Here is a 19,214-nt window from a genome sequence, read left to right as displayed (position 1 = left end):
AACGTACAACCCAACACTGAGAGCACAGCATCACTGACATTGTGGACATCACCAGATACATACAACCCAACACTGAGGGCACAGCATCATTGACATTGTGGACATCACAGGAACGTACAACCCAACACTGAGAGCACAGCATCACTGACATTGTGGACATCACTGGGAACGTAAAACCCAACACTGAGAGCACAGCATCACTGACATTGTGGACATCACCAGGAACGTACAACCCAACACTGAGAGCACAGCATCACTGCTGTGATGTTCCTGCCAAAAAAAGCAAGTCCTGGGAGGCCAAGGTGGGCGGATCACGAGGTCAGGAGATTGAGACCATCCTGGCTAACATGGCAAAACCCTGTCTCTACTAAAAACACAAAAAATTAACCAGGTGTGGTGGCGGGCACCTGCAGTCCCAGCTACTCGGGAAGCCGAGGCAGGAGAATGGCGTGAACCCGGGAGGGGGAGCTCACAGTGAGCCAAGATGGCGCCACTGTACTCCAGCCTGGGTGACAGAGCAAGACTCCGTCTCAAGAAAAAAAAAAAAAGCAAGTCCTAAATGTGATCACGAGGAAACACCAGACAAGCCCAAACTGAGGAACGTTCCACAAAATAACGGCTGTACTCCTCAAAATTAGGGCCATGAAGGCTCAAGGAAGCCCAAGAGCTGCTCCAGGCCATGGGATTGAGGGTGACCGGTAAACATAACAAGTGCCTCTGCAACAGACCCTTTGCCATAAAGGACATCCCTGGGGCAAATGGCACACCTCACAGAGGCCTGAGGATGAACTGACATCAGGGCTGGCTTTCCAAGTGTGCTGCCATGTGGGCATGGGGGCCTCATGCTCGGTTAACATTCTGTTGTTACCATCTTTTTTTTGAGACAGGGCCTCCCTGTGGCCCAGGATGGAGTGCAGCGACTATTCACGGATGCAATCACTGTGGCCCAGGACGGAGTGCAGCGACCAGTCACAGGTGAAATCACTGTGGCCCAGGATGGAGTGCAGTGACCAGTCACGGGTGCAATCACTGTGGCCCAGGATGGAGTGCAGCGACCAGTCACGGGTGCAATCACTGTGGTCCAGGATGGAGTGCAGCGACCAGTCACGGGTGCAATCACTGTGGCCCAGGACGGAGTGCAGCGACCAGTCACGGGTGCAATCACTGTGGCCCAGGATGGAGTGCAGTGACCATTCACGGGTGCAATCACTGTGGCCCAGGATGGAGTGCAGCGACCAGTCACGGGTGCAATCACTGTGCTTGCAGCCTCAAATCCCAGACTCCAGTGATCCTCCTGCCTCAGTCTCCTGAGCACCAACAGCACGTGCCACTGCACCTGACACTACACCAAAATTTAACAGTGGGTGTCTCTGGGAGCTGAGACTACAGGGGGCTTTTGTTTCCTTCATTCTGTTGGCATCTGTTTTACATTTTTCAGCAAACAATATGTATTCCTTCTGTAAAAAAGAAAAAGTATGAAATCATTTTTAGAAATACAGAGTGAATTTATTTCAGTATCTTGCCAGCGTCCACATGTATTTATGATCTTTGAGTCCACAGTAGAGGAGCAGCACGGAAGGGTGACTACAGCCAATAATAATTTAATTGTATATTTAAAAATAACTAAAAGAAATATAACTGGATTGTTTCTGACACAAAGGATAAATGCTTGAGGGGACGGGTGCCCCAGTCTCCATGATGTGCTTTCTCACATCTGTATCAAAACATCTCATGTACCCCTAAATATATACACCTACTATGTGCCCATGATAATTAAAAATAAAAATAAATTGACCGGGGGCGGTGGCTCACGCCTGTAATCCCAGCACTCTGGGAGGCCGAGGCCGGTCGATCACGAAGTCAGGAGGTCGAAACCACCCTGGCTAACACAGTGAAACTCCGTCTCTACTAAAAAATACAAAAAATTAGCCAGGCGAGGTGGCGGCGCCTGTAGTCCCAGCTACTCAGGAGGCTGAGGCAGGAGAATGGTGTGAACCCGGGAGGCGGAGCTTGCAGTGAGCCGAGATGGCGCCACTCACTCCAGCCTGGGTGACAGAGTGAGACTCTGTCTCAAAAAAAATAAATAAATAAAAATAAATTTGAAAAAATTATAATCAGGAAACACTGATCATGACCCACCCTCCCCCGTTCCCTCCCTTGCCATGTCACAAGCCAGGAACCAAAAGGTATCTACTCCCCTTACCCTGGTCTGGGTGGCACCGGCCTGTCCTTCCTCTAGCTCCGGCCGCCTCCCTACCCCTCTGTCCCCTCATTCTTCCCCCAAAATACACTCAAGCCCTCTCTCCTTCAAGGCAGCTGGCAAATTTTCAAAGTACCTGAAGTTTCTGATGTAAAACCAGGTTTTCCTTCTGGACAAATGGAGTGGGGAAGAAAACTGGCCTTCTATTCCTACAAGAGGGTCTCAGGCCCTTAGAGGAGCTAGAGATTCTGTACTAAACATAACACTGGAAAAAATCAGCCCAGGGAAGTCACCTGTAGAGCAGAGGTTCTAATGCTGGCCTCATCCTCAGACCACCAAGGGGGCTCTGGCCCGTCTCCAGGCCCAGGTGTCTTCCAACGGCAGGCGTTTCAGATGCGTAGCCAAGGCTGACATCGTGCTGGATGCTGAGTCCGGTCTTCTGGGGGCCTACGAGGGGTGATTACGTTCCCCCGTCTACCTCAAAATGTCCTGTTTGTAGAGTTGCTTACTAGGCCATCTGCATTACCAAGGAACAGTGAACCAGAAGCTTGAAGTGGCCGACAGTCGGGTTTCAGCAGCCCTCAGGGGATGTGCCCTGAGGTTTGGGATCCATTGACCTACACTAACAAGGTAAGAGACAGTGACTCAGGAGAGCTTCTCAGATTGAAAACCTGTGAAGTCGTTTCATGTTTCATCAGCAGTTTCACCTTGACAGGTACTTGTAAAAGCTCACAAGGTTGACCTGAGGACTTCACTGGATCAGGTACTTGTAAAAGCTCACAAGGTTGACCTGAGGACTTCACTGGATCAGGTACTTGTAAAAGCTCACAAGGTTGACCTGAGGACTTCACTGGATCGGTGCCTCCTGAACTTCTGGGTGTTCAGTGTGCGTGCACGTCAACCGGGGAGCTGCGGAAATCCCCATGAGTGGGCCCATTCAAGAGGGGGTGAGCTTCCGTGTCCCTAATCTGGAGGCCTAAGCCAGTTTTCTCTGAAACGTGCCCACACTCCACTTTCTAGGAGGCACTGAGCTGACGCCTGGTTGGATTCCCTGCAGGCACTTCACCTATCCCTGGGCCTCAGTTTCCTTATTTGAAAAATAAGAACAACTTTGTGAGACTGCTAGGGATGCCAATACCACATCTGGCACAGGCGTGGAGGTCTGGGAAGCAGCCTGGCGCTCTCTGGGCCTAACTACCTTCCACTCCCTCTGCCCACTCCTTTTTGTCCCTTCTGGTCTCTGTCCTCATGGCTCCAGACACTAGTCCCTGTCAGATGTGCTAGAAGGGACCTGAGACAAATTGATGGCAACAACCTGTTTCATAACAATAAATTGCTAAAAACAATAAAACACAGCCTGGGCACATCAGATGCATGCAAAGGGCACACCATTGAGGGCGTTCTCTCCTTGTTTAACACCTTTCCCAGGGGGGGAGTTAACACAAAACACTCAGAGCAGTGCCTGACCTGTGAACACAAAACACTCAGAGCAGTGCCTGACCTGTGAACACAAAGCACTCAGAGCAGTGCCTGACCTGTGAAGCAGTACTGCATGGCAGACTCTGTCTTTACTCTGCTGTGGCCTCTGTGCACCTGCCTCAGTCTCTGTCTTCCAAGGTGACAGGCTGTCCTCTGATAAACTCACTACCATTGAGGTGTTAATGTCTAACAGAGTTAACCTGATACCCATCCTGCCACATCTGGATTTCAATTGGGGAATTCTCAGTGATTTTATCTGTCAGGATGCTTTGCCTGCAACTAACAAAAGGACTAAGTGAACTTATCTTTAACAACGAAGACCCTCATCATCCCACCCAAGAGAAGAAAAGGGGCAGGAGATTGTCTCACACCTCGCTGGCACCAGGCCCGGCTTCCTCTGCCGTCTCACACCTCACTGGCACCAGGCCTGGAAAAGCCGACTCACAATTCGCTGGCACCAGGCCCAGTTTTCTCTGCCGTCTCACACCTCGCTGGCACCAGGCCCGGCTTTCTCTGCCATCTCACACCTCGCTGGCACCAGGCCTGGCTTTCTCTGCCATCTCACACCTCACTGGCACCAGGCCCGGCAAAAGCCATCTCACACCTCACTAGAACCAGGCCCAGCTTTCTCTGCCGTCTCACACCTCACTGGCACCAGGCCCAGCTTTCTGTGCTGTCTCACACCTCGCTGGCACACCTTGAAGCAAGTATTGAGAGGCAGCAAAAGCGGCAGTCGCTTCTCGCAGGCCAAAGTGCCCATTTCTACACCTGGTGTTGGCAAGAACTCAGGAGCCTGAGGTGGGAGGATGGCATGAGCCCGGGAGGTTGAGGCTGCAGTGAGCCGTGATCATGCCACTGCACTCCAGCCTGGGCAACAGACCTGTCTCAAAACAAAAAACCCTCTCTCAAAACGGAAAGAATGGAGGTTCCCTGATGCCTGTGCTGTGAGGGAAGACCTTGTGTCTACCAGGTCCGTGAACATTTGCTGCCCAGCTGGATTTCGGTTAGCAAGGAAGAAGTGGGTGACCAGTCTCCTCCATGCCATAGAGCCTCAGACCCCAAGGAGTGCGTGGAGAACAGTGGAACCTTCATCGTAACAACAGACAGTCCCAGTCCTGAGCACCTCGGCCAAGTTCCTGAGTCCTCCAAGCTCTGGCAACTTCATCTATAGAATGGGGTTGCCAGTACCCACCTCACAGGGTGGCTGTGAGGATGAGTCTGCACAGACAGGCCCCACAGTGTCTGGCACCCGGCACACACTGGCACGCAGTAGCTTTTACCACCATTCTTCTTAGCATTGTCTCCTTTTCCTCAAGGGCCTTCTTTAATTAAGCCACTCAGTATTTACCTGCATAAATATTAATGTTTTTGATACAGCACGCTGCCCGACCCCCAGGACTTCAGATAAGGGGCTGCAGACCTGTGTATACTTTTCAGAAGTGATATAAATGTAAATGAGATGACAGGTTTGTCTTTGTTGAGATCTTCAAATAAGAGCTATTTGTACACTTTTAATACATTATTATTATTATTTGAGTCAATCTCCTTTTTTTTCTTAAGAGACAGGGTCTTGCTATGTTTCCCAGGCTGGCCCCAAGCGTCTCAACACAAGTAATCCTCCCACCCCAGCCTCCCATGCGCGTGCCTGGCTCAGTCTTCATTTTGAGTCTTCATTTCAGTTTGGGTGCTCCAGGGCCTGACGTCCACGGGTGGTGCTGCGATGTGAAGCCCTCACATGGCCCCCTCGGGCGCTGGCACAGCACTGACCCTGTTCCCTGCCCGGCAGTGCCGTGGAGGTACCTGCAGAGCTGGTATCCTGCTGACATGGCCCCCTCAGGCGCTGGCACAAGCACTGGCCCTGTTCCCCGCCCAGCAGTGCCGTGAAGGTACCTGCAGAGCTGGCATTCTGCTGACATAGCCCCTCAGGCGCTGGCACAAGCACTGGCCCTGTTCCCCGCCCGGCAGTGCCGTGGAGGTACCTGCAGAGCTGGCATTCTGCTGTTTTCTCATGGAGTCATCATGGTCAAGTACCAGAGCCTTGTAACCTGAGGTTATCTCGCTAGGGAAATACAAAAACGTTTTTTAGGATGTTGTGCTCGTAAATCATCACCATGCATTTCCCACATCAGGACGGGGAGGTCTCCTGCACACAAACGAATTCACACAGCCATGTTCCAGTAACACCAGATACAAAAGGCCTTGGCCTGACCCCAGCCCATGACGGTCCCCCAGCAAAAGTAAGCAGCAAACTGCTTGTTGGAAGTCAGGGAGATGTGCCGTTGGTCACTGCAGTTTCACCTCATTATCCTGACCTACATGATGATTAACCACAGACACGTACACCCCTTAACTGGACACCCCTTAACTGGCTACCAGAAACTCTAGAGCTAAACATCTGGCTCACGGTGTAATGGAGACATGAGCCTTTATGTGTGGACACTTTGTAGCCTAATTTCTGGCTCCCTTTTTTCCTCTCTCTCCTACCCATACTATCATGGGGGATTTTATCTATTCTTACAAATTGTCTTAAATCCTTCCTTCTTAGTTTAACTGGCCTGAGGCAGTGGCCTCTCCATTCTGATGTGGAGTATAAACAAAGAATTTCCTAGATCTGAAAAAAATCTTGCTTCTGCCATTTGATGACTTAGAACAGCTTAGTCCCAGAGCACAAATGAAAAGACAAGGGAGTCAGCTTCCTGCAGCAGCATCTCCTACCGTCGTTCCTCTGCACAGTGCACATGCAGCTTTCTGGGTAGTGGCCTCATCACTCACCCACAGCCACTGTCTGCGGCACGTGGCCTGGATCCGGCGGTCAGCACGGCAGGCTGCTCAGTGCTGCGGATCTGCCATCCCTGGGAGATTTCTCCTCTGGGGAGGAGGCTGGCAGGGCACAGCACCTAAAGCCCCTGCTGCTTCCAGATTCTGCTCCTGCACCATGGGCACCTGTCATGTGCAAATGCTGGGACAGGCGCCTTCCCTGTGCCGTCTTGATTCTCACAGCCCTGCTGCACCGGCAGAAACCCGGTGGATGGGATGGCACTGACTCATAGTGCAGAACCTGACAGAATCCAGAGAATTCTGAATTTAGAACCTGACAGCTGACAGGGGCTGGGGCATTAAGAGGGAAGCCGAACTAAATAGTAGCTGACGAGGTATAGAATCTGTTTTCTCCTCTGATAAATCCCTGTGTCAGAGGTGACACAAAGAATTCAGTATAACCGAGTCACACTCTTCAGAAGGCAAAGACCAAGTCTGCTGCACATTGGGACGGATTAGAAAATACACTAGGTGGCCACAGGCACCAGGGGAAAAGTGTTACTACTTCAGGTGTGATGGAACCACGGCCAGAGCCAGGGCCACCCAGGAGGTGCGATGGAACCATGGCCAGAGCCAGGGTCACCCAGGAAGCCCCAGTAAACCCACCAACTCACTTTCTGCCCAACCTTGGCCTGAACCAGAAGGTGGAACCCGCTGCACAAAGCCGTGCTAAAGAGGCCAGTCGCGGACAAAGTCCAAGTGCCTACTCAGCAGCGCCAGGGGGTTGGGAGGCCCTGGGGACCCTCTGCTCTCTCCAGGTTTGCAGGTTCAGTTCTCACCCCGGCCACTGCTGTGGCCTGACCCCTCGGGCCAAGCACTCACTGGCACCTGGCAGGGCTCTGCAGGTGGAGGTGGCCACGCCAGCATCTCAGAGACACTATTTTACCATTTTCTTTTTGTGAGAATCTGTGGTAAGATGGCCATTTATTTTTTACATTACACACGGTGTATGGAAAAAAAACAACAGTGACTTCTGTAGCAAACTGTGTTTAGATACAGGGAAAAGCTAGAAAACGTCGACGTAACAGAAGAGCAGATGGTTTTAACTCCATCAACTGCCTCAACAAAGCCACATGCTGCGTCATGTGCCAATGCTTTTCCCTGCGAACGCGGGACGGGCAGAGCTGACGCCTCTCCATCTACTCCCTGCTGGCATTGCAGCCGTGGCCATCCTCCGTTGTGCCACCTCCTTTCTCTGCCTCCAACTCCTCTGTGTCCAGGGCGTAGCATTCGTACTCCGGGGCACCAACGAGGTCCGGGTCATCTTCCACCTCCTCGCCCGACAGGTAACTCTTGAGGGAGCTGTCCTGCTCCAGGCGGCGCCTGGCCCTCTTCCTTCCCTTTTTCATCTGCGTTGTCAGCTCAGCCACCTGCCCCTGCCACACCAGGCCCCCGAGCCCTTTATCTTTCCTCCTTTTGTACTCCATAATCTGCTTGTTGAGCGCCTCATGATTGATACCACATACACTGGGGGCCGGCTCTGTGGTGCCACAGGATTGCGGGGCATCGGCGTCCCTGGGAAGGGAGAAGAGGAGCCTTCACACCAAGCACAAACGGAGCCCCCAATCCACAGTGTCATCGCCACAACACAACAGCACATCACACTTCCTACGTCTACTCGCCTGAGAACCCTCCCAGCGTCTGTCTGAGGATAACTGGAGATAGGAGTGAAGGAAGGTGGGCTGTGGTTTCAGCGTTCTCCAGCATCAGAAGCATTTGGCCAGCACAGTCTAGATGCACCATCCTGTATGCAATAAATGCATTTGCGCCAGGCACGGTGGCTCACATCTGTAATCCCAGCACTTTGGGAGGCTGAGGTGGGCGGATCACGAGGTCAGGAGTTCAAGACCCGCCTGGCCAACATGGTGAAACCCCGTCTTCACTAAAAATACAAAAATTAGCTGGGCGTGGTAGCAGGCACCTGTAATTCCAGCTATTCGGGAGGCTGAGGCAGCAGAATCGCCTGAACCCAAGAGGCAGAGGTTGCAGTGAGCCAAGATCACGCCACTGTACTCCAGCCTGGGCAACAGACTGAGACTCTGTCTCCAGAAAAAAAAAAAATGCATTTGCAACTGTTTTCTCTAAGCATGGCCAGGGCCTCGGGCCAGTTAAAACTAGTAGAATTACAGGTGAGGTCTATCAGATCTGCCACTTATTAGCCTTCATGAAGAGTCTATTCTTGGTGAACAGCACCTAATCAAGGCCATGTCACGGCCCCTGTATCATCCAAGGCTCCACTCTGGAAAGTCTCCAAACCCTGGGCTCAGCTCCCTGACCTGCCACCCCCACACTGCCCCTTGCTGACCCAATCAGGCCAGGCCCGCTACAGCATGGAGCTTTGCTTCCAGCTCAGGGATGCACCTGGCAGGCTGGTTAAACCTAACTCTGGCAGGTGCCCAGGCGATGTTGACGCTGCTGTCTAAGGCCCACAGGCAAGGCCTGTCTAGCAGCTGCATGCTTGCAATGGGGCCCTCCACAAACACCCCAGTACCCGCAGGCTCTGTCAGGCACCACAAGTTTGGAAAAGATGTATATGTGTGTGCACATGCACAGGCCAAACTTCTGTGCCCCCAACCTGCTCTCCCAAGCCCCACCTCCCTCTACCTCCCTCCTCACACACGACTGACCCATCTATGATGTTTACTGCTTCCTGTCAGCTTCCCCTAGTGAAAGGCAGGTTCCAAAGACAGCTGCATCCTAAAAGCTAGACCAGGGCTTGGCATACAGGGGGCACTCAATAACAACATGTTGAATGAATGAAGAGGACAAGAGGCCCTCTCCTCACTGAAGGAGTTATAGCAGACACCTCTGGTAGCCCCTGAGGCCCCCACTGTGTAAACGTGGCCAGGCCACAGCACAGGTCTATGAATATGGGCTGCCAGCCCTGGGGGCAAGTGCCACGGGGTCCATGCAGGCTACTAGGGATGTGGAGCTGTGCAGCTGCTCTGGAAACGGCAATTCCACACCCAGGAATCCACCCCAGGGAATCAAAACATATGTCCACATGCATCACCTGAAATCATTTTGTACAAAGTCGTCTCTTTCATCCCGGGGTCCAAAGTCTGCGACTGCCAGTAACTTGTCAAGCTACAGAGGAACACAGAGGGTAAACCAGTTAGCCACATCCCCACCGCCATACTTACAGCTGGGCTCCATGTAACACCAGTGTTGTTAACTGCAGAGCTTTTGATCAGACTTTGCACAATTTCTTCTATCGACTCTTCCCAAATACTAGGATCTGTTCAGTAGCCCGTGCTTTCAAATACCTTACTGTTACTTTTACGTAACACATTTTCTCTGATGACAAAGTGAGGCTTTTTAAAAACTACATTTTAGACTTGTAAATGTTAGTCAAATTTATGAAGAAACCAGTTAAGCATTAGTTGAATTAAATAACTAACCATTATCTGGTTTCCAAGGTAGTTTTGCAAAATGCTTCAGTTTTGCCACAGAATTTGTGTGCTTGGGGGGAAAAAGCCTCCAAGCAAGACAAGGTAAAAGATGATGGGGACAGTCACGAAGCCAGGAGCCTAAACTACAAGAGAAAACTGCTCCTCAGCCAGGCTCATGGGATGCCATCCACACCATGGCAATGGCCCACAAGCCCTGCTGGACACTGCATTGCACCCGAACCCTGGCCTGCCTGTCCCCGGCCTCCGGGGCTGTCCTCATCCTGCTCCAAGCACAGCATGCACCCTCCCCTGTCCAGTGACTATTCTGGAAGTGAACCCGCAACACCTGATGGGACCTCCCTCCCAGAGACAGGAGCCTGGGGTGCTGGGCTCAGAGAGACTGGCACGTCCTCCCCAGGGAATGCCTTGCTGATGCCCTCGCAGCACTGTCCTTGATTCCTTACAGCAGGGACTATAACTTCACTCCTTCGCTTCTTTTGCTAGCAAGGGAAATCACATATCTGTCAAGCTTATTACTTGTACAAAGTTTTTAGTGTTACCTATACACTGATTAACAAAAACCAAAAATGTCAAACTGCATCTTTTTCTTCTGGGGATCCAAATACTGTCTGGTCGTATACTGAATAACAGTTACCTATAATACTGCAAACGCTATTCGCTGATTTTTGATGGAGTTTTTGAAGGTATAACATACCTTAATAACTACCAGATAACCACCACCCAGGGAAGTATATATTTACGTGTTTCTAATCTGCATAGCTAACCCATCTCTAAAGCAAGGAAAATGATAAAAGCACTTACAGTTATAGGACAGACCTAAGTCTCATAAGCCCTGATGGTGTGAAACAAGAGTGGACCGATCCATGTCGAGAGGTGGGAGGGACAGACAGGTGTGGGAGGGAAACTCTGGCCGTGTCGAATTTATACCCTAGTTAGAGCTACAGTGATAAGCATTAAAAAATTAAAACCAGAAAGAGCAATTACCTCTGGGGACCTGAGCTGGGAACAGGGGCACAGGAGCAAGGGAAAGCCTCTTCATTTGCACCCTTCTTTCATGACTTTTCATTTGTTCCCTTCTCAGTGGTTTCTTCCCTTTTTTTTTTTTTTGACACGGAGTCTCTCACTCTGTCGCCCAGGCTGGAGTGCAGTGGTGCAATCTCGGCTCACTGCAACCTCCGCCTCCCCAGTTCAATCGATTCTTCTGCCTCGGCCTCCCGCGCGGCTGAGACTACAGGCACGCGCCACTATGACTGGCTAATTTTTTTGTATTTTTAGTAGAGACGGGGTTTTGCCGTATTGGCCAGATTAGTCTCAAACTCCTGACCTTGTGATACACCTGCCTCGGCCTCCCAAAGTGCTGAGATTACAGGCTTAAGCCACTGCACCCCGCCTCTTCTCTTCTTTACCTGTGCATTATCTTTTCAGGATTTAAAATTTAAATTTAAAATTTTATTCATATAAGCATTTATGTTATAAAAAGTTAATTATTACCTGGGCCCGGTGGCTCACACCTATAATTCCCACCACTTTGGGAGGCCGAGGCAGAAGGATCACTTCAGGCCAGGAGTTCAAGACTAGCCTGGACAATACAGCAAGACCCTGTCTCCAATAAAAAAAATAAAAATTTTAAAAGTTTAAAAAGTTTTTTTGAAACCTTACCTCAGCGAGAGCTGCACTTTTCTTGTCTTTAACAAACACTATAGGTGGCACATTCCTCATGGTCTGCTGGGACATCAAGAGGTGCCTGGGGGAGAGAATGCACAGAGCCTCACAGCTGTGCCGTGATGCTCAGTGGAGAGGTGTGACAGTGCTGAACACAAGATTCAAGATGTCACTAAGAGGCAGGAGTGAGATTTATTGTATTACTCAAAAATGAAAACATCAGCCCAGAAGAGTCATCTTTAGACAACTACCACATCACAAAAGGGATGCAAAATGCATCCTAACTGCAATTTCCTTTACTTTTCTCAATGCAACTTGTGAGATCCGTATAAATCACCCGATCTGAACTCATCACCATGGCCGTGGGCTCCAGCGTCTGTGCACTAACAGCCTGTCCTCCCGCGCTCAGTGGACATGCCCTGGCACGACACGACCCTCAGGTTCCCAGATACTAGACACAGAAGTGATATTTGCATCACGCACATTACATAATACAGATCTAAGGCCAATGTAGGCATGGCACATATAACCAGTGAAAGCCGTGACCACAGATCTTTGGTACACAGCTATGGAAAACCTTGACCCTAAATCTTGGGTGACCCACAGGAGTTGGGAAGAGCAACCTTCAGCTCAACTGAATTTTCTGATACCTAAAAATCGGAAAACAATGCTGTCTCAACACTTGTCAATAATCTCCATTTTCTTGGTTTTGTTAAACAGTAAGAAATGAAATGAACGTTCTCTGATATGCAGTTTCACAGAGCCCCGGGCATCATCATGCATGGTAACGATGCAGGGAAGCCAGGCAGGGCGCCTGGAACGAAGCCCACACGTGGCCACCTTGTCTACGTCTGTCCCCACCCTAAACATGGGGCATGATAAGGGAGGCAGAAAGGAGGAATTCCAGTTCTGAGAGAGCTGGTCAGTGAGCTAGATTTCTGCACTTTTTAAACTGAGGAGGAAACTGAATAATTTATTTATCATCACCCAGCTCAGCAATTCCCAAAATTGTTGGTCCCAGGATCCTTTACAGTCTTAAAAATTATTGAAGATCCCAAAGAGCGTTTGCTTATGTGGGTTCTATCCACCAATATTTACTTTACTAGGGTTCTATCTACCAATATTTACTATACTAGAAACTAAAACTGAGAAATCTAAAAGCTATGTCCTTTTAAAGTCGCTTAAAAACCCACTAAATGCTTACATAGACATTTTTAACAAAAACAAAAAGTATATATTCCTCCCACAAAATCAATGAGAAGCATGGCATTGTTTACATATTTGCACATTCTCCAAGGCCAGCTTCACGGAAGGCAGCTGGGATCTCATTGCTGCTTCTGCACTCTGTCCCTCCTCTCACTGAAATATAAGAAGAGCCAGCACAGTAGCTCATGCCTGTAATCTCAGCACTTTGGGAAGCTCAGGCCAGAGGATCACTTAAGCCCAGGAGTTGGAGACCAGCCTAGGCAACATAGGGAGAGCCCATCTCTAAAAAAAATACAAAATGAGCCAAGCATGGTGGCAAGCACCTGTGCTCCCGCTGTATGGGAGGCTGAGGCAGGAAGATCACTTGAGCCTGGGAGGTTGAGGCTGCAGTGAGCCAAGACTGTGCCCCTGCACTCCAGCCTGGAGATAGAATGAGATCCTGTCTCAAAAAAAGCAAAAAAAAAAAAAAAAAAAAAAAAATCAAGCCTCCCAGATATGTGTTGGGAAGAGAGAATTTACCAGCTCTGAGAAAAGTATGAATCTTTGTCACAAAAATTCAACAAAAGTACTTTATTAAAGGTCAATTGTTCCAGCCTGGCCAACATAGTGAAACCTCATCTCTACTAAAAACACTAAGATTAGCTGGGCATGGTGGCGGGCGTCTGTAATCCCAGCTACTCAGGAGGCTGAGGCATGAGAATCACTTGAACCCAGGAGGCAGAGGTTGCAGTGAGCCACTATCACTCCACTGCCCTCCAGCCTGGGCAACACAGCAAGACTCCATCTCAAATAAATAAATACATAAACAGCTGCAATGAGGAATCTGAAACCACACCAACGAACCTGTCGCACTCTGCTACATTAAAACTCACCATCGGGCTCACACTGTGAATCTACCTCTCCGCGTGCGGTTTTGTAACCTCATGCACTGGTCATTTGGAAAACAACAATTCACCTAGTTATGCAGATTTTAAAAGCGTTGACGCGGTTTATCACACAACAGCACGTTTGTTAAGGTCAGTGACTGCCAATCTCATCAGAGGAGTCTCAAGTACCTAGACGTTGTTAGGCTCACAGTGGTGAATACAAGTTCCCTAAAATTCTGATTTTCACTTGAAAGCTTAAATTTTATCACTGGCAACAGATATGGTCCGTTGTTGGCTCTGGAGTGGTAGGTTCACTCACTCATTTCTGAAGGAATGTCTGACAGACACCCAAACTGAACAGTCTGCTCACTGTGCTTTTCTGTTCAGCACTCTCCAGACAGCAAGTCACTTACATGTACTTCCTATTACAGAAAATATTAAAAAGACATGCTCAAGGGTCAAGATTTAATACAATTAATAATGTTTTACAAACTGTCTCGGATTTTAATTTTTCTTGGAGAAACAGGGTCTTGCTCCACTGTCCAGGCTGGAAAGCAGGTACCTTCTCACGGCTCACTGCAGCCTCCACCTCCTGGGCTCCAGTGATCCTCCTGCCACCACAAATTCCTGGGGTGACAGGAATCCAGGGGATACTTCCCACCTCAGCCTCCCGAGTAGGTGGGACCACATGTGTGTGCTGCCACTGTGCCTGGTTAACTTTTTAATGTTTTGTAGGAACGGGGTCTCGCCATCTTGCCCAAACTGGTCCTGAACTCCTGGCCTCAAGGGATCCTCCCGCCTCGGCATCCCGAGCTGCGGGGATTACAGGTGAGAGGCACCATGTCGAGTCTCATCTGGGATATTCTTAAGTAAAAGTGACATCGTTTTTTACTCTAGGCTTGTGGCGTGGCGCCCCACAGCCCTGGCTGGCAGCATGGCACCAGCAGTCTTCCCTCACGGTTCCTGCATCCACAGGGCAAATGTCAACACAGCAGGAGAGGTGAAACAACGTCTCACCCTAATGAACTCCCTGACAAGATCTCCAGATCCCTAGGGATCCTGGCACACTTTGAGAAACGCTAACCTACATTACGGCTTATATGAGAAAGGAAATTATACTATGAACTTCAAGAAAATGCTTCCAAAATTTTCTTTAAAAGAAAAAATACTCAATGAAAAGTTAAAGTCCACCTACAAGAGAAACAGCTGAGACACTGAGGGTGTGAGCAGAAAGCAAGTACATTCAGAAAGCAAAGGTCGTCACCTCATGGACGCGGCACTTCTCTGCAGGACAGCCTCCATGTGTGCGTTCTGCTCAGCAGAGAGCGTTGTCTTCCAGTACACTCGGCAGGCTGAGAAGTCTGGAGTCAGGGAAACCTGAGACCCCCACCCCCCACAGGTCACTCTTTAGTTTTCATGGGTTTTCAAGACAAACAACATCCAGGAGATGAAAACCACAGCTGCAGACGCCCCTCCCACCCAAGTCAGGGCTCTGGCACATTGCTGGAGGCCACCACCTGCTGCCGCCCACGCCCCCATGTGAAGCAGGGCCCCAGAACCCAAAACCTCCCTCCCCTCTTCACCAGGTCCTACAAACCAAACCGGAATCCTGACCCCACGCTTGCCTCACAGCCACTTGCCCTGGGACGCTAATCAAAAATGCTTGATGCTGCCTTTTCTCCTCACAACTCAGAGTGGGCCAGAGGAAGTCATCTCCTGTACCTCTGTACTGAGGTACAGGCAGACGCATCCTCTTCCCAAGGTAGGCTTAGACCTTCTACTATCTGACAACATGCCAGGTGCTGTTTGGTCACAGGACTCCCGCCTTCCAGTGAGACATCTGCCTCTGCACAGCAGACACCCACCATCTGTCTTCAGGGCTCCAATGACCAGACTGAGTATCACCTCTGCAACCCAGAACTAAGACTTTGTAAGTGCTAAAGTGGCTTTTTTTTTTTTTTTTTTTTGAGACGGAGTCTCACTCTGTCGCCCAGGCTAGAGTGCAGTGGCGTGGTCTCGGCTCACAGCAACCTCCGCCTCCCGGGTTCAAGCCTCAGCCTCCCGAGTAACTGGGACTACAGGCGCCGCCACCACGCCCGGCTAATTTTTTGTATTCTTAGTAGAGACGGGGTTTTACTGTATTAGCCAGGATGGTCTTAATCTCCTGACCTCATGATCCACCCGTCTCGGCCTACCAAAGTGCTGGGATTACAGGCGTGAGCCACCGCGACCTGCCTAAAGCATCTTTTTTTAATTGTCAGGCAAGACTGGGCCAGGTAAAGTGAGTGCCAGGCCTGCTGTCTCAACCCATTTCTTCTCTTTGGCCATGTAGCCTACCTTGGAAAGCTCCACGTTAAGGTCATACAGCTCCTGACTCACTTCCGGGGTGCACAGCAGGTCTGTCAGTGCCTTATAGAGGAGACCGTTCAGGGCCCTCACACGCACATGGTCTTCCTTCCTGGTTTTCTTTGAGGTGGTCTTCATGAGGAGTTCCAACTTGGATGGTTTGTAAGTCTCCATCAAGAAGAAGAGCACACCCCAAGGTCAGCGTTACAACTCCAAACTCACCAACTCACGAGGGCTGGATGGGCAACCTCTCAGCTGGATGACCAGCTATCACTCTTAGCTGCCTCAGCTTTCATTAAGATAAAGTTGGATAAACCGGGATCCTTTTAGATTTTTACCTGGTAACCCTCCAAGATTAAAAGTACTGCAAGTAAATATTTTCTCAAAAAGTTTTTGTTGAGATATAATTCACATACCATAAAGTTCACCCTGCTAAAGGGAATAATTCAGTAATTTTCAGTATAAGTGATATATTTATTTTTCAGAATGGGAGCCATATATTGCATAAACTTTTATGGTACACACACATTAAAAACTAAATGGATATTACTATATTATAATTTGATAAAAGATATGAATTTCCAGAGAACATTAATGTCGGTACATTTCTTTTTTGAAAAGGTAAAAACTCCATGTTGCCAATGGCATCCAGTCGCATCCACACAGACACTGTCCCCTCCAATACAGAAACGGGAAGACCTCCAGGTAAGAATTTTGCCAACTTCTAAACCCTCACTCCCATCAAGATTATAAAGTGGCTCATGGCTTATACTCACCAAGTGAGAGCCCAAGGAAGGACCTTCATACCAAAACTTTTTTCTTTGGGGAGAAAATAAGCATTATGTTAGTGATGGCAAAGTCAAAAAGTTACATAAGCTAATTTAAGAGGTTATGATACCATAACTGTTTGTAAGGGGCTAAACTTAGACGTTACGTTACTGGCCATCTTAAAAAATTTCAGTATTTAATTGGTAACAACATGGGTTGTGGGGAAGAGGCTGAAGATGGTTTTAATTCAACCTCATATTTTCACCTAAATTCTACTTCTAGTCCCAAGGTTTGAGAGAAAGACACCTACCAAACTGCACAGAAACACTCTACTCTAATTGATAAAGACGTTTCCCATGGAAGTTCAGGTAAAGGATTCGGATGGTGTCACAGGCATAGACTGAGACTGAACAGTTAAGCAAATGAAAGGTGGCAGCCACGCTCACTACTGGAGCGGGACTTACAGATAAGCAAGGAGGGGAGGCTAGAATGATCCACACAGTACGTTCTGGAGTTGGAGACAGATGGTTATACATAGAAATGTTTAGAGGTGCATATTTACACGAGGGTGAACAGGAACACATATATCCTTTCATCAGATGAGATGGCCTAAAGACAGACACCCCAGAAGCAATGAACACACCCAGCACCCATGGTTTCTAATCTCTCTCTCCAATAAAAGGAACGAGGGCTCCTTGGAGAAATGGCTGATTTTAGGGCTGCGGTAGGAAACACACAAGATGAGCCTGGAGCATCTTGTAGTGCCAGAAAGCAGGAAAGTGTTTAACACACACAAAAACCCAGCAAAATGCCATAATGACAAGGGTATGGTAACAGCACATAGGAGCTTAGAGAGCTGCTAAGGGCCAGAGCTGGAAACATTTGAACAAAACTAAGTAACACAGGATTATAACCCACAAGTTCTTGGTGATATGAATGAATTAATAAATGGGGTGAAGAGACACATCCTCTCTGCAGAATGCAAATCACTTAGGACAAAATTCCCCGCTCCTTAGGCATGGGCTGCACACAGCGACTTTCTCCTAGAGTACAGTAAGGGGGCAAAAAGAGTAACTTTACAGTAGAGAAACCTGGCAAGCACCTCACGCAGGGGATCACGGCCAACGTGGACCCTGGATACGCTGTGATGAGAATGGCCTTTACCTCTAGTCTTCCTCCCCAAAATCCATAATCCACATCTAAGCATTAAAAAAACAGGCACATTCCAACAGAGGGGCATCCTGCAAAGCACCTGACCAGTACCCCTCCAAACTGGCACAGCCATCAAAAACAGGGACAGTCTGGCACACTACTCCAGCCTAAGGAAACAAGACAATTCAATGTAACGTGGACCTTGGGTGGGGACCTGGGACAGGATGGGACGGCAGGCAGAACCAAGGAAAAGCGAATAAAGTACGGGCTTCAGTTAGCAACAATCAATCAATATCGGCTCTTTAACTGGAGAAGTTAAAGTCCGACGTTAATACAGGGGGAGCTGGGTGCCAGCACACATGATCTCGGTACTATTTTTGCAATTTTTCTGCAGGGTCTAAAACTGTCTTAAAAGTAGTGTATTAAAGTAGAAAACATACACCCATCTACCATACTTATAACTAAAAGCAGCGTGAAAAGTCATTATATTTTATTGTACTCATCTTTCATCATTTAAAAATACTAATTATCATGACAAGCTTTAGTCTTCAAATTAACTCCACACAGAAAGTCAACATTAGCAACGAAATTCTTATATTTTTTCATTTTTCCTCATTTCCTGAAACTAATCTCCCGAAAAATACGTCCGGTGACAAGAATCAAAATAAACACACATTGTCACTTTGTTTTTTTTAACCCGACACACGTCCACGAACAGAAAAACTGCGAATGTTGACAGTGAGAGCTGAACTGCTGCAGACCCCAGGAGTCAGGAACTGGCGACCCAAGCCGCGTGGGCGCAAGAACGCGGGTGGGCGGACACCACAACCCGGGGACACCGCCCCCCAGTGAACACCCGCCCGAGGACACCAAACCCCGCCGCATTACTTGGTTTTCGAGGCAAATTTCTTGAGCCAGTTCTTGCAGAGGACAGCAGAGCCGTGCACTCCCCGCGCGCAGCCCGGAAGGAGCGCAGCATAGGGACTACGGAGCAGGCCCCGGAGACCCGCGCGGGAGCCCCACAGCCCGCCCGCGACAGCCCACATGGCGCGGCGCGAAGACCCGGCGCAACCAGGGAGACAACGGGCGCAGGCGCGGAGCGACGACAGACGCGGGGCGAAGACGGACGCGAGGCGGGCGGTGAATGGGCGGGGCGAAGACTGAAGCGAGGACAGCGTGAGGTGGGCGACATACGCCGGGCAGGCGGCGTGTGGGCGGGGCGATGGTGCAGGGCAGGGCGTGAAGACAACCCCAGGTGGACGGCAGTGTGCGGGCGGGGGACGGCGTGGGGCGGGGCGACAAGTG

General features: G+C 49.5%; 1 protein-coding gene across 2 annotated transcripts; it reads right to left on the bottom strand.

Annotated features, from left to right (window-relative positions):
* Positions 1–7,389: 7,389 nt before the first annotated feature.
* RBFA (ribosome binding factor A) lies at positions 7,390–19,115 on the bottom strand. Of its 2 annotated transcripts, XM_003914521.4 has the most exons (7): positions 18,798–19,115; positions 16,766–16,808; positions 15,981–16,157; positions 14,908–15,020; positions 11,569–11,653; positions 9,510–9,583; positions 7,390–8,011 (listed from the first exon to the last, which is right to left on the bottom strand). In XM_003914521.4, exons 1-7 carry the CDS (start codon positions 18,953–18,955, stop codon positions 7,636–7,638), a joined length of 1,026 nt encoding a protein of 341 aa, XP_003914570.3. In that variant the 5' UTR covers positions 18,956–19,115; the 3' UTR covers positions 7,390–7,635. The 2 variants fall into 2 exon arrangements, with proteins under 2 accessions (XP_003914570.3, XP_009191229.2); XM_009192965.3 differs by lacking the exon at positions 11,569–11,653 and having other exon boundaries at positions 7,854–8,011.
* Between the last annotated feature and the right edge of the window lie 99 nt (positions 19,116–19,214).

The sequence above is a fragment of the Papio anubis genome, chromosome 19 (genome assembly GCF_008728515.1).
Source record: "Papio anubis isolate 15944 chromosome 19, Panubis1.0, whole genome shotgun sequence".
Lineage (NCBI taxonomy): Eukaryota > Metazoa > Chordata > Mammalia > Primates > Cercopithecidae > Papio > Papio anubis.
The sequence above is the reverse complement of the archived record's forward strand: the minus strand, read 5'-3'. Positions and strand labels throughout refer to the sequence as shown.

What these genes read in the sequence shown, in the direction of transcription:
- RBFA (XM_003914521.4), bottom strand. Translation starts at nt 18,955, where the DNA reads ATGTGGGCTGTCGCGGGCGGGCTGTGGGGCTCCCGCGCGGGTCTCCGG. An exon ending in AAATTTGCCTCGAAAACCAA is followed by an intron (nt 16,809 to 18,797) that starts GTAATGCGGCGG and finishes TTCTCCCCAAAG; the next exon opens with AAAAAAGTTTTGGTATGAAG. An exon ending in CTTCCTTGGGCTCTCACTTG is followed by an intron (nt 16,158 to 16,765) that starts GTGAGTATAAGC and finishes TTCTTGATGGAG; the next exon opens with ACTTACAAACCATCCAAGTT.